The following is a 15,381-nucleotide window of genomic DNA, read 5'->3' on the forward strand; positions in this document are numbered from 1 at the left end:
AGGGGGGGTACCTGTTGCAGAAAAGCCAGAACTGAAGCATCTTCAAGGATACTCACCAAATGGATGAACCCAGCTGCTGTTAGCCATGTGCTGATAAATATGGAGAGCAGATTCACCAGCTTGATGGAATTACTGTGCAAAAGAGACAATAAGCAAAATCCCCAAGTTACAAAAAAAAAAAGACCATGCTGGGGGCTGCCTTCCAGAGTGACAGCAATCTTTAGGGGACAGGCGGCCCACCTTCACTCTCCAGTGTTTCCTCCATCATAAAGAAATGTCCCAGAAGGCAGCATCAGTAGCTAGGTAGGGCCAGAGCCTACAGAAACATGACATCTGGGCCACTAAAATTGACCCCTAAATTAACCCCTCTGTTGGGTTTAAATTTTTTTAATTAAATTTTATTTTGAACATTTTTATATCTATAGAAATATGGAAAGAAAAGTATAATAAACACTTATATGCCCTTCATATAGATTGATCAATTAACAGTTTTGTACATTTGTTTTGTCTCTAGGAGCACCTGGGTGGCTCAGTCAGTTAAGCATCCAACTTTGATCGTGGCTCAGGTCATGATCTCATGGTTTGTGACTTCAAGCCCCATGTCAGGCTCTGTGCTGACAGCACGGAGCCTGCTTGGGATTCTCTCTCTCCCTCCCTCTCTCTCTCAAAATAAATAAACTTTAAAAAAAAATAAGGAGGGGCACCTGGGTGGCTCAGTCGGTTAAGCATCTGACCTCAGCTCAGGGCATGATCTCACGGTTTGTGGGTTCAAGCCTTGCATTGGACTCTATGCTGGCAGTGCAGGGCCTGCTTGGAATTCTCTCTCCTTCTCTCCCTCTGTTCCTCCCCAAATTGCACTCTTCTCTCTCTCTCTCTCTCTCTCTCTCTCTCTCTCTCTCTCTCAAAATAAATACATATTTAAAAAAATAAATTAAAATTAAAATTAAAAAACATAAGGAAACCGTGCAACACAGCCACACTACAGCTGTCATACCTAAAATAATTCACATGAATCCAGGAACGTCATCTAAAATGCACTCTTTATTTGAATTTCTCCAGTTGCCCTGAAATTGTTTATTGATGCTTTCATTTTTTCACCCTGATACAGGAACTAACCAAGATTCAGGGACTGCATTTGGTTATTATGTTGCTTTCTGTATTCCAGGGGTCTTGAAAGTTCTTCTATAAAGGGGCAGGTGGTAAATATTTTAGGCTTTGTGGGTCACAGCGTCTCTGTGGCAACTCTTCTACTCTGCTGCTGTTGCATAGAAGCAGCAGAACGAATGTGTCTGTGTTCCAACAGAACTTTATTTACCAAAACAGGCAGTGAGCTGGATTAGCCCTTGGCCTATATCATTTGCCAATCCCTGCTTTGTTCTCCTTTAATCTACACCACCCCCCCCCCCCCCACACCGCCCAACTCTTTCTGTTTGTTTTCAAAGACATTTAATTTTCTTTACACTCAGGTCAGCTGCCTTATTTATGTCCCATATTCTGATTTGTCTAATCGTTCCCCCATGACAAGATTCTGTTTATATGCTTCTGTTAAGAGTATCTACCTGGGATGGCATCACATGAGAAAATCTCAACTCAATTACACTAGGCCCAGTCATTTGGTTAAGGTGGGAACATCAAATCTTGCCACCAAGAAGAGCCCACTTCCTTGTAATTAATATGTCATCTGTGCAGCAAGAATCTGAGACTATATGAACATCCTATTCTCTAAAAACCTCATGCTGAATAATTTCAGCATCCATCAGTGTTCCCTGAGTGGATCATTTGGGACTCACTACATTTTAAGCATCCTGAAAGCATAGGCCTTGTCTGTCTGGATCCTGGGAACATGAGTCCCTGGCACATAATAGGGCCTCTATGCATAAGTACTGAATGAACTGGTCCCTTCCTCTGCACTCTCCATACTTAGCTTCACCAGGCTCACTCCCACTGGAGTACAGCTCCTTGAACGCTGTCATCAGCAGGTCATTTCTCTGTCCAAAGACTCCCTGTTGGCTAAATGTTATTATGTCCAAACTCCTTCCATCCTCAACACTGGCTAAAGTTGCAGGCTTAACCACCACCCTCTTCCACATAAACTCTTGAAACTTCTGTAGCAGCCAAACCCGGGTACTACGTCTTTGTTTATGCTACTACCATAGATGGTCCTTCCCATCAATGCAAATATTTCCCTTTCTTCAGAGCCTGGTTCAATCCCCATGTCCTCATTAATGTGGTCCCCCCACCTGCAATACAAGGTGACTTCTCATGGCTCTTACTTTCAGGCACTCGTTGGTAATCGATCCCAGTGTCTTAAGACATCTTCTGTAATGTTGTTTGGATTGCTTTTGTCTCATGTTCCTGACTGCATCTTGCAGAAACAAAGTCTATCTTCTGCCTCTTTCAGTCTCCCTATAGTGGCTGAACGCCACCCACAGGGTAGTTCAGCCCATTATCCTTGACAGATTGTTTTCTGCCCTCTCCCATCTCTTCCTCACAGGGATCCGATGATGTAAATCCTGAGAGTTTAAGATCACAGTTAATAGTAATGGCTTACACTTCTTTGGTTCCTTTATGGTGCTTACCATTAGCTCACTGTTCTAAGTGCTTTGAGTGTATTAACTCCTCTACTTTTCACAATGACTCTGTGAAGTCATCCAAACCCAAGCTCACATGGTGAGCACCAGAGTTGGGATTTGAGCTGGGGCAGCTTGGCTGCTGAGTCTGCCCTCTTGGCCGCTACACAGTCACAGCCTGGCATCTGTCAGAAAGTCTTCCTTGATTGCTAAAGCAAAGCTGTGTCTCCCCCCATGCTCTATGCATAGGATAGGAGAAGGTCAGAGATAGCTGCTCCACGGAGGAGAGAGACTATGTAGACATATTGATTAACCTCTTGAACTGCCACAAAAGAGAATGGAAAGGAAAAATTCTGATAACTACATCTACACTGGGGTCACCATGTAGAGGAAGGCGGGGTGGGCTGCAGTCCAAGGTAGCACAGGGGTTCAAGGAGAAGCCCCTCAGTGGAGGTCAGATCAGTGGCTCTAGGACAGGCACGAGACCAGGGTCCAGTTTGCCTTTTTCTTCAATCTTCTTTTCTTTAAATAACTGAGCAGAGGAACCCATGGTCTTAGTTTTCTAGAGTTGGTTCTAACAGTTCAAGGAAAGAATAACCAAATATTTTTAATTTTGTTTGATACTGATCTCTTGAAATGTGTGGAATGACTCCTTTCTGGTTCAAAAACAGAAAAAACAATACAAATGTCTACTCTGTCATTCTTGGTCATTTCTAGAGTTGCCAGATTATGAGAATTGCCTATAAAAATTGCCAATATTTATTGAATCCCTATTATGTGCTATGCACTTTGTTGGGTTCTTTATTTTCTTCAGATTTTTACCATTTATCTTTTGATATAGGTACAATCACTGTCCTCACTAACCAAATAAACTGAGGCTTAGTGTACTTAAGCAGCTTGCCTGAGAAGACATGGTCGGACCATGTAAGTGGTGGAGTTAATAGTCTAACCAGGCCTGTCTGATCCAAATCCTATTTAACACGGTAATTCGGAGAAGCAGTACACAGCTGTTTTTATTGTTCTTTGTTTTGTCCCATATCTCTTCCTCAAGGACAGCCCAGTCCTCAGCCTCTAGTGCTCAAAGGTTCCCACCTCTCCCTCTACCTGGGTGGCCTGAGCCACACTGGCTGATGGAGGAGCTCCCGGCTCTAAAGGGCTCCGAAGTAAGGCCTATCAGAGGCATGTCTCAGAAACTGAGCAGGATAAAAATAATCTTTTTCCTTCTGAGATTTGGGTGCAGAAAATATTAAGTCTGGAGCTCTAGAAGGCCATCTGCCCTGGAGAAACTCTGTCTGAGAATGTAACCTAAAAGAAATAAAGAGAGAGGCAGAATCCTGATGAGAGAATCTGAACCTCTGGATCCACACATGCTCAATTCTCTCTTGAATCCCAGTCATTACTAAGGCTGGTTCAAAGTAGACTCTGTCACTTGCAATTAAAGCCATCTGCCTACAACAGAAAGGATTGATAGCCAAAAAGCACGTGGGCGTGAAGCCTATATGAATGAATGAATGAATGAATGAATGAACGAATGAAAAAAATTTAAAAAAACAAAAACATAGATATAAGGCATCCACCCAACGAGCCACTGGGGAAAGCAACTCTGGCAATCAGTGAAATGAACATTGTTGTGGCTGAAACACCATTATGTCTTGTTCCCAACTAGTTTCTTAATGGGAAGCCAAACTAGAGCAAAACCCCCTGTCTCTACCTTGTGAGTCCTCCAAGGTGTGAGCTAACATTGGAGCATGAGAAGCAGTTGAGGAACAGGTAGCCAGTAGCAAAGGGAGAGATCTCAGAAAAGCGTGTATAAATAGTCCTCGATTTAACAATAGTTCAACTTATGACTTTTTGACTTTACAATGGTGTGAAAGCCATCTGCATTCAGTAGAAACTAGATTTTGAGTTTTGGTCCTTTCCTGGGCTAGCAATATGCCGCATGATTTCTCTCACGACTCTGGGTAGTGACAGCGAGATGCAGCCCCCAGTCAGCCACGCGATCACAAGAGCAAACAATCGATACACAGCCATTTTGTTTTTCACTTCCGGGACAGTATTCAGTAAATTACATGAGCTATTCAGCACTTTAATATAAAATGGGCTTTGTGTTAGATCATTTTGTCCAGGTGTAGGCTAATTTAAGCGTTCTGAGCACATTTAAGGCGAGGCTAGGCTAAGCTCTGTGTGAGAGGTTAGGAGTATTAAATGCATTTTTGACTTATAGTGAGTTTATCTGGCCATAATCCCATCATAAGTCAAGGAAAATGTGTAGTGTTCATTTTCTCAAAGGGTAATTAAATACCAAGTTGATTCACTTACAAACTTCCAGATCCTTGGAACCTGAACAAAGCAGTGTCCCACCAACCACCATGTGGAACGCTCTTGAGATATTAAAACTATTGCAGCCTTTGGGCCTCTTGGTGCTTTGGAAAAACAACCTAAATATGGTGATTACTAATTTCTAAATAATTGTCACAATGATATTAATAGTGCTTAAGGGAGTTCTTGCTGTGCGTGGAGTTCATCATTGATGATGAAAGACTCTGTATTCAGTGCTGAAATCTGATTATTTTATGGCATTATCATCATTACAGATCGCTAGTATTAGGAATTTGCTTTCCAAATTAAACTATACAACCAGGTAATTATCTAAAAGCTCTGTGAAAAAGATGCAAAATTAACTCTTGGTGCACTTACTGCATATTCTGAAATTTGAACCTCACCAGGTTGCACAGGGCTCCGTGGGAGGAGGCATGGGGTAGCAGGGCCAAGTTTGTGCACTCTGCATGGCAAAAGGGGGCCATTGGAAATAAGCATAGGTTTTTGGCCAAAGCCATGGGTCTGAGCCAAACACAAACTTCCCAATGGCGAGAATGACTGGAACCATTCGGATTCAAGCCCCTTTCCCATGCCTTGAGGGAGGGGACTATGACCTTATGAGAACCTAACTCATAAAGGAAATCATTTCTATGTTGTCCATTTTCATTGCTGCCTCCCCAACTCATGAGTTCTCCATAGCCATTGGAGAAATTTACATTACTGGATACAGTGAATTTTCCAAGGGCAGGCACAGATATCTTTCTGTTCCTATAGATCAGAGACCTTTCCAGGACCCCATAGATACTGGAAGAGAGAAAGTCTTTCTCTTTTTGAAAGTATAGCTATAAACCCAGAGCTAACACGAGCCATCTTTGCCCTCAGTGTATTTAACAAGACATGTTTTGGTTAACACTAAAAATATCATCCACTTTCTACAAAGAAGGGCAGATCTGTCCCTGTTCAGCTTGTCCACTATTTTCCTCCGTTCTGGCTAAAGTTACAGCCAGGTGTCAATAGGTTTATTTTGTTTTATTATTACCTTTGCCAGACAGATGTAAGATATCCACCCCTGAAAAGTCACTTGGACTATACTACTTTGAGATGAATATTCTGAACTCTAAGCAAAATCAGGTTCCGGCAATTCTTCCCCTTTAAGTAATCTCTCTGCGCCTCTGCCTGCTCTCCACCCCAACTTGCCCTGCCTAAGGCCATTTCCTGATACCACTCGCCTGGACAACTGCCTTGACTGGTCTAATGCTCTACAGTCTTAGATGCTTCAAACCCATCAAACAATTGGTGGACTAGTAGATCTTTCTAAAATGTAAATCTGACCACATTCCTCTCCTACTTAAACCCTTCAGCAATTCCCTCTTGCTCTCCAAGTTAAATCCATGACACCTGAGAGCCCTCACGATGTGGCCTCCACCTGCACAAGCCCTTGCAGTCTCCATAGGGAATACTCTTTTTTTTAAGAACCTAACCTTGGAAGTTCATAAGGGTTGGGGAAGTTTTACTTTATCCTTTATGCTTTTCTACGTTGTTGAAATGTTTACAATGAGCTATAGTCTGCTTTGATAATTAGCAAGGCCGTTGCCACTTAAAACAAATTGTTGGGATGACCCATGTTTTTATCATCAGCCTGTACACACGAAATGAGATCAGAATGACAGCCTTTAAAACAGAGATGCTTACTTTGCTCTGAGTGTAGAATAAGTCTGCTCTCATCTGGGAGTCTGTTCGCCAGTTTTCAGAGCCACTGAGGCACCGCCAAAGCTCAGACGATGACATGGAGGGGAACCTGTCCCCTTCAAGATGCCATTTTCCAGAGAAGGAGCACATTAGGACCCTCTTTTGGCTGGTAGTTGGCAGAAATGGCCCTGATGCTGTCCCATAACTGTGAACTGTTTCTTTCTTCTGTGTTTTCTCTGTCATCCTGTTCACTCTGCTGCCCTCTTAATTGTCTCTCCCTCCCTCCCTCCCTCTCTCTCTCCCCAATATACTTCCCTGCTCTGTTTCTTCCAGCTCTTTGCCAAGCAAGGCAACCAAAGGACAGAAAATGAAGCTTCAATTTCAAATCATTATTTCAAATCACATTTGCAATATCTCTATGCCTACCTAATGCCACAGATTGGTAGGGACTGGCCACCCGAGGAAACCAGACAAAATCTCCCTAAAGATGATTACAGGGCTGCACCCACCCTTCTGGAAGGTCACCATGAACACAGCAGAGTACAGAGGAGTCACCAGAAAAATCGCTCTGAGTCCAAAGCCCTATAAAAACCAAGCCTTCCCTTTCTCTGAATCAGAGCCTTTGGGATCTGGGCTTGGGGGTGTGCAGAAGGAAAGAGCTGAGATTAACCAGGCACCTGAGGAGAGAATAGGCTCAAAGAGCTGGTCTAAAGCCTCTAGAGTTCTTATAAATTAAGTCAAGTTTTCTTCTGTGCCTGGGGTCTGGCCTTTACCTGCTCTCCTATAATGTCATTTTTGTTTTCCCACCACAGAACCCCTAGTCTCCAGGAGCACCAGACTACTCAAAGCACCCCCAAGGGCCATGTTCTCTCACCCATGTGCTTTTGCAGCTTCTATGATTGGATGATGCCCAAGCCCACCCCTGCCTGGATGACATCTAGTTTTCTAGGAAGCTTACCTAAGACCTTTTCTTGAAAAGAGCCTTGACTGCCCCACATTCATGTCAAGCCTGGTTTCATTCCTCTCCTCCATGCCTCACCACCCCCCACTCCCACCCCTGGATATACCTGTGACCCAGTACCACCACACCACAGGTCCAGCTGGCTCTTCCCTCCTCATGCACTCTCTGATAGCAGGACGCTACCCTGGCACCCATCTCACTGCTGGTACGAATAGATGGTCAGTTCAGGCTTGTTGAATTAACTCAGTCACCCACCTAAGCAACAGGAACAGGGACAATCCAAGGTGGGGGGGGGGGCTGTGATGAAAACCCGCTCTACCATAGAAAGAGCTTAACTGAGTGGGAAGTAGGATGATGGGGAGATGCTGTTTGGGGCTCAAGATAGCAGACACCTGGCATCCTGCCACCCCATGAGTCTTCCCTAAGGCCACTCTCTCCTGATTTATAGTCACCTCTGTCCCTTGCTGGCTGCTTCAGCTCTTTCCCCTGTGCCTTGGGAGAATGAACCTCACCCATACTTGTGGCCTTCTTGGTGAATTGTGCACCACAGACATTAGTGCTATTTCCTGCACCTAAAGGAAAAGAATCTTCTCCAAGGATTAGAAAATCGGTGGGTCTCTTGATAAAGGTCCAGAAAAAGATATTTTATTCACATGGCTTAACATTCTCCCAAGTCCAAAAAGGATCCATGTGGAATGCAAGAAAAATGAGAACACAGTTCTCGCCATGTTATTCCTTGGAGTAATGGCACATTCTTAAAACACTGGTGTCAGAGAGTTAAAACCCCCTAATTTATGATGTAAACATGAAACAGGGAACCAGGGGCACTATACCATGTTAGAGAGTGTGGTTAACTCCACATGACACATTCCGCACTAGAAAAAAAACAAGTGTCTCTTAAATCAGTCCCTGTGCTTGGCACTGGGTATGCACCAATTCTACCCTAAAAAATATAGCAGAACAATTATGACATAGGTAAGCATTGAGGATTGCGGGCTTATGGATAATCTTAATTTCAAAAGTAATATGAGTTCATTGCACAGAAGAGTCATAAAAAGGTAGAAACGAGGGTTACTGTCACTCAGAAGAAATAGGAAGAATAACAATATTCATTCTATATTAATAATATTACATAGTATTAAGTGCAACATCAACAAACTCTGACCCCAGGGTAATGAAGGTGCAGAGTAGGGGGACACACTATAGAGGGCTTCTATTACGTTAGATGCTCATTTGCTTTTTAACTTGGCTAACACAAAGAGAATTTGTCCCACATGCACACAGATGAATAGTTAGCAAGGAAAAACCAATTTAGAATTAAAACAAACCAAAATAAACAAACAAAAAGCACTAACCCCAAAGAGGGAAGTCAACAGCCCATCACATTTGTTGGATACGACAGGTTTGGGAAGCTGAGTCCCAGCCTCAGTTACTGGGAAAACAATGCCAAATCCAAGGGCCCTCCCCCACCCCAAATTCAGGTATATTAATTATAAATCACAAAATCCAGAAGCATCCTGTTTTTAATCATTTATCAAACATGTCAACCTAAGAGGAAATGGAACATTAGGAGTGAGCTTCTTAAAGTGTAATTTCCTATAAGAGAAATTTATGGCCTGTACTTATTCTCCATTAGAGTACGTCTAACCTCTTTTATTAGTTTATTCATCAAGGCAGCCTGGTCTCAGACCAGCTCTGCAAACCCACAGGTCATCAGGAAAGGCATCTCTGGGGGATTTTTCCTCCTGCTCCCGTAGTGTTTTCCAGATCATAACACAGTTAACAGAAGCAGTCACAGTACATTCGGCAGAAGGTTTTTAGGTATTCCCCAAAAGGCAATTCACAAAGCAAGCCCCAGGGACTACGCTGGCAAGAAAGTGAACATCTAAAATGTACTTTGAAATGAAATGATTTTCTGTTTGCCATATGAGGTTTGTGATTGCCTCTCCAAGAGCACTGCTTCCATTGCTTTTGGGTTTAGGTTCAATTTCTTATTTAGTGATGTAATAAAGGGGCGATTCAGAACCTAGGAGCAAGGACTTCCCAATCAATGAGCTGCTCGATCCCTCATCCACTGTGCACCATCTCTCCAGGATGCTGTGCCTGATTTCCAAGCAACCCACACAGTCCCCCCAAAACTATCTACTTCTCCACATGCACGGCTGTTTCTCTTCTTACCAGACAGTTCCCAGCCCTGCAGAAGAGAGCAGTTCAAACCCCACCCCGGGCTTTCTCCAGATCTCTGTGTTAGATCACTTTTTCTGAGAATAACAGAACTCTAACTTTATAGTGATGAACAAAAACACCTGCTATTTATAATTTGGCCTTGGGAACCAGAACGAAGAAAAAAATATGAATAAGAACATCTTACCTTGTTTTAAGGATATTCAGAAACTGCAAAATTTCTGAAAACTGTATCAGTCTGAGAGCTCTTAAAAATCTCAAACCTGGAAAGAGAAATGAAATAGAGACACATTATTCTCACCGCATGGTTTTAATGTTCACACTCTGCCGTTTGATCTACAGCTGCCAGGGTTGAAGGGATATGAAGTTTTTGCAGGAGATTAAACCAACCGGTACCTTGGACATGGTCCTTCATTCTGATTCTTGACTTTAATCTCAGCTGGTAAACTTTCTCATTAAAGGAGGCCTGTTTTGAGCCCCTGTAGAGGAAGGTCTGGTGGGGAGAGCCCAGTTTAATGAGGCCTCTCTTTTGTCCATCTTGGATTTAAAGCACTATTTCTAGTTACCTACTGGTCTGAGAGGATTTTTGGCTCTGAAAAATACCAGGAATAGCACAGGGTAACCCTTGTGCTAGGAGCAGATTAGGAACAAATCGGATAATCTTATGTCTTTGACGGATTTTTTTTTAAACTTTATCTTCAGTCCTGATAAAATGAAGAGTATAGGCCACAGCATTATCTGTTTTCTAGAAGGTTCTATATTTTTCTCCCAATCAAAAAAAAAAAAAAATCACATCAGTAAGATCTCACTCCCCATAACTTCAGGATCCAAAATGTGTATATTTCCACTTTTACTAAGTATCAAGATAAATGTTTGTCCTTTCTAAATCGGTAATGAAGAGCTGCTGAACGGAAACAAAGAGGTAGATTTCCAGACAGCAGAAGAGAGATGAATACCTGAAAGGAAAATACAATCAAGGATTAAAGAAAACACGAATTATTGTTGTTTTAATAGACCAGGGTAAAATATATTTCTATTAAGATCCAATTCACGAGTTAAAAACAATCTGAGTCACTCAAAGGGCTTCATGTAAGAGAATTGCTTACATGCTTGGTCATCATATAAGAGAATTACATACAAAATACTGATTATCACAGCTTCAAGATATTTTCAATATCACACCCTTTGCTAAGGGGGTTTTCTTCGACAGATTTTCTGAAAGCCTTTTGTCAAGCAGCCCCACGTGCCAAGAGCAGTGCTAAGCAGAGAGTGGGCTAAATTATTGACAGGCTGCTCTAAGCCGGTGGGTGAGACTTTATCCTGCCTCCATACATAAGGCAGGAACTGGTGGGAAGAAGCTCCAGGGATTCACTGGAATGAATCAAGGAAAGGAGACAGACAGGAAGTCCCCCCCCTCCCCATATAGCTCCACATCTGGCCCAGGTAGATTTTGCCTTGTTCAAGCATTAGGTACCAAGGAAAAACTAACACAAAGCCCAGGAGGGAAAAAAATCCCACTGCACAAGAGGGAGAAAAGGATAATGGCTCAAAAGGGAAATTTCTCATCTAAAAAGGATTTACCTTCATGAACAGAAGATTTTCTCAAAAGACATTGGCCTTCTATGCCAAATGATATTTATATTACTCTTATTAAACCAAAAAGCACAGAGATGAGAAGGGATATTGATGAACTGAAGGCCCAGGAGCTGAAACACAGTCTTAACCAAACTGATGAAAGGTTCACTTAACACAGCTGAACACTGCACTGGTTGCAGAGGACAAAACTAAGAAGTAATCCCAGAACACAGAGAACATAAGGAAAAGACAGAGAAAAAGGATAAAACTTAAGAAAATGGAAATGGAGGGGAGATCACAGAAATCCAACCTATGAATAAAACATGTTCTGAAGGGAAGTACAAACAACCTGTAGTTCATAAGTAATGGCCGAGACATAACAGAAAAGAACTTTCTAGAAAAGAAAAAAGGATTTGAGATTAAAAGGCAAAATGAATGACCAGCTCTTAGAAACCCATGCTGAGAAGTATCTGCCTTTTCTTTTCTTCAAGTTTCAAGTATTAAAATAAATTAAAAAACAAAGTGTCAGGGTGGGGAGAGGGTCACCATTAATGCCACTAAGACCACAAGATGTAACAGTCAGTATAAATGACAATGGGGCAACACTCAGAACTTGAAGATGAGAAGAATATGATCCAAGACTTTTATGCACAGTCTAGCACTTGTTCAACAATAAAGACAACAAAAAATGTCTTAAAGAATCCAGGATCTCAGGGGTCCCTGGGTGGCTCAGTTGATTAAGCGTCCAACTTCAGCTCAGGTCATGATCTCGCGATTCATGAATTCAAGTCCCGCCTCAGACTCTGTGCTGGCAGCTCACAGCCTGAAGCCTACTTCAGATTCTGTGTCTCCCTCTGTCTCAGCCTCTCCCCTGCTCACACTCGGTCTCTCTCAAAAATAAATAATTAAAAAAAATTTTAAAAATCCAGGATCCCAGAAAATACATTGTTTGTGCAAAATATTTTCAAAGTTAGCAAGCCTTATTAAATTGGAGTGAGTAGCAGAGTCTGGAAGGTGTAGTTTAAAAAAATTTTTAATGTTTATTTATATTTGAGAGAGAGAGAGAGAGAAACAGAGTGCAAGCGGGTCAGGGACAGAGAGAGAGGCAGATAGAATCCGAAGCAGGCTCCAGGCTCTGAGCTGTCAGCACAGAGCCCAACGTGGGGCTCGAACTCACAAACTGTGAGATCATGACTTGAGCCGAAGTTGGACACTGAACCAACTGAGTCACCCAGGCACCCCTGGAAGGTGTATTTTTAACAAACTCTACTGTTGGTCCTAAGCATCCAGCCCAACCTGGATGGCTGGTCTTAGTCCAGCACCACTGGCATGCACTTGTGGGAGATGAAAAACCAAATTTAGAAACTTGAGGTAGAAAAAAACCCAGTAGCACAGAAACCAGTCAGGAAATAATGATGTTTTAGTAATTATTAGCTGCTAATGGTTTCATCCTGAAAAGCTTGTGTGTGCATGTTTGAGTATATATATATATATATATATATATATATATATATATATATACATGTATATATATATGTGTATATATATATATATATATATATATATATATATTACGCTTATGAAAACAAAAATAGGATACATATGACCCAAGCTTTGAACTGGATTTCTTTCTTTCTACTGTAGGTGATGCTATTTGTATCCTATATTACTTGTCTGTAGCTTGCCACATTTTAAAGGGACTCACAAAAATATAATAATAGAATAAAAGCTTCCCTTTTAATGGAGCTGTATGAAAACAAGGGTAGGAAAACCAGTGAATTCAGCAGCCAAAGGTCCTAGGCTCTTGCTAGAAGCAAACTGTAGATCTAGCTCTGAGCACTTTGTCAACAAAGTAAGGAATGCAACATCAGAAGATTAATGATGTCCAGAAGAGAAAAGCAAGCTGGTTCTTAGGAAAACAGGTTTTCCAGGATGGAGACAGGAGAGAACTGTCTCAAACTGTCTCCCTGAAAAAGCGACGACCGTAGGTAATACAAGAACGGGCTGAACAACAGTGGGCTTTTATTTGACTGCCTCATGCTGGTCATTTCCATGGCATTGGCTTTCACTAATGCAAATGAACAAACAAAGTTCTATGTGGATTAAAAAAAAAAATCAGTCTACATTTTATCTTTAGGTCAAGCCAAATTGTCTGAAGAAATAGTGGTTTGAAGGACATACCCTTCAGTTCCCTAACTACTTTCTGCCCTGGACCCTGGGGGCCTATTCTCAGCATAGCAGCCAGAATGAACCTGTTAAAAAGTAAAACAGATCACACCATTTCTCTGCTCAAAATCCTCCAATATCCGCATTTCACACAGAGTAAAAGTCAAAGTCCTTGAAGAGCCTAAAGCAAAGGCAACCCGTTTCCTTCTGGATCTGATGTCCTCCCCCACTCCTGACATTACTCTCCCTTCAACCTGGCTGCCCTCCTCAGTGATCATCCCCGCCAGTACAGGCAAGCTCCTGTGCATGGGTCCTTCCTGGACACGCTTCTCTCTGTCTGGAGGGCTCTTCCCCACGTGGCCACGGGATTTACTCCCCCACCTCCTGGAGGTGTTTCCTTAATGCAGCCGTCTAGCAAGACCTGCCCCTGCTATTCTACCCCAAATGCAAGCCCCCTCCTTCTCCATCCCCCTAACTCATTCTTCATGCCCACTTTCCTTCTCTCCTCAGCACGAAGAAGCGCTAGTGTCTTACTTGCTTATGTCATTTACTTTCTGACTCCCTATGTATAGCATCAGCTCAATGAAGGGAGGAACTGCTGTCTGCTTTGCTCGTGGCTTTATTTCATAGATGTAAATTAGTACCTGGCACAAGGTGGGAGCTCAATAAATACTCAGTTGAACTGAATAAATGAATCAGACTTTTGAGAAAGAATGAGCAGACAGCTCCAGAGTATATACTCTGCATTCAGGAGTATGTACCCAGCTTCCTGAAGAAAAGAGTCATGAGCACTGAGGGCTTACCTGATGAGCTAAGGGCTGACACCCTTAGGAAATGTAAAGCAGCCTAATACAGGAAAAGCTCTTAACCAGTGGCCACTCTGCTGCACCCAGAGAGATCCTACAGAGGTACAGACAGCAACTCAAATTACATACAAGAGGCCAAGAAAAGGGACAGGTGGGATGGGTAATGCCTAAATGGCAAACCATTTGTCTTCTTTGCTTCATGATACTGTATTCTTACTACGTGTTTCCTATGACTGAAAATCTCTGGAATAAAATGATATTCTAGGAAAATATAAAATGACTCTAACAGTTGGAAAGAAGCAAATGTGTGTGTACCGAAAAACATGAATTATCCCCCCACAAAGATCCAGATGAGTTCAAGTCAGTTCCTTTAAATATTAAGAAATAGCAAACTTCTCTATACTATATAGTCAACTAATTAAAATGGATTGGCTTTTTAAAAAATTTTTAAAGTTTATTTATTTGGAGAGAGAGAAAGAACAGGGGAGGGCAGAGAGAGAGGGAGAGAGAGAATCCCAACCAGGCTCTGCACTGTTGGCACAGAGTCTGATATGGGGCTCAAACTTATGAACTGTGAGAACATGACCTGAGCCTAAATCAGGAGTCAGACATTCAACTGACTGAGCCACCCAGGAGCCCCTAAAATGGATTGTTCTTTCTTTTCCTGCGCTCTGTATTGGTTTAGAAAGCTGGAATTACCTGGACACAGGTACTCCACACATTGGGGGAAAAAAAGGCAAACTCATCACATAATGACTAACTACAAGAATCCTAAATAAAACACTATCATATCATATCTGAGACTATATTAAATGAATAACACACATGAGCTGTAGTGGGTGTTGTGAATCACAGAGGTCTTTATTCTCCCCTGACTCCTGAAGTGGCTTCACCTAAGGTTATATCCTTGCCATGGGAGGCCCCCAATGAGCAGTAAGTGTGGGGACAAAAATTCGCTGCCCTGCCCCATTTGGGATAACCCTAAGGAGCCATCCAGCTGCAGAGCTCTATGTGGCATTGGCTCTGTTGCAACCGTACTAGAGCTGGAGTTCTCCACCCAGTCTTATTACCTTTATCTCTCAGATCATACCCTGAAGATACAAAGGTTCAA

At 42.3% G+C, this 15,381-nt stretch overlaps 1 protein-coding gene across 35 annotated transcripts in view; it reads right to left on the minus strand.

The window, feature by feature from the left end:
* The window catches only part of KCNMA1 (potassium calcium-activated channel subfamily M alpha 1), a 733,580-nt gene that overhangs the window by 232,012 nt on the left and 486,187 nt on the right, over positions 1-15,381 (minus strand). For all 35 annotated transcript variants that reach the window (XM_043596657.1, XM_043596656.1, XM_043596650.1 and 32 more), the window contains 2 exons: positions 9,911-9,986; positions 57-132 (listed from right to left, as the gene is read on the minus strand). In XM_043596657.1, coding sequence (XP_043452592.1) covers positions 57-132; positions 9,911-9,986 — 152 coding nt within the window. The remainder of the gene's footprint in view (positions 1-56; positions 133-9,910; positions 9,987-15,381) is intronic.

This window comes from Prionailurus bengalensis, chromosome D2 (genome assembly GCF_016509475.1).
Source record: "Prionailurus bengalensis isolate Pbe53 chromosome D2, Fcat_Pben_1.1_paternal_pri, whole genome shotgun sequence".
NCBI lineage: Eukaryota > Metazoa > Chordata > Mammalia > Carnivora > Felidae > Prionailurus > Prionailurus bengalensis.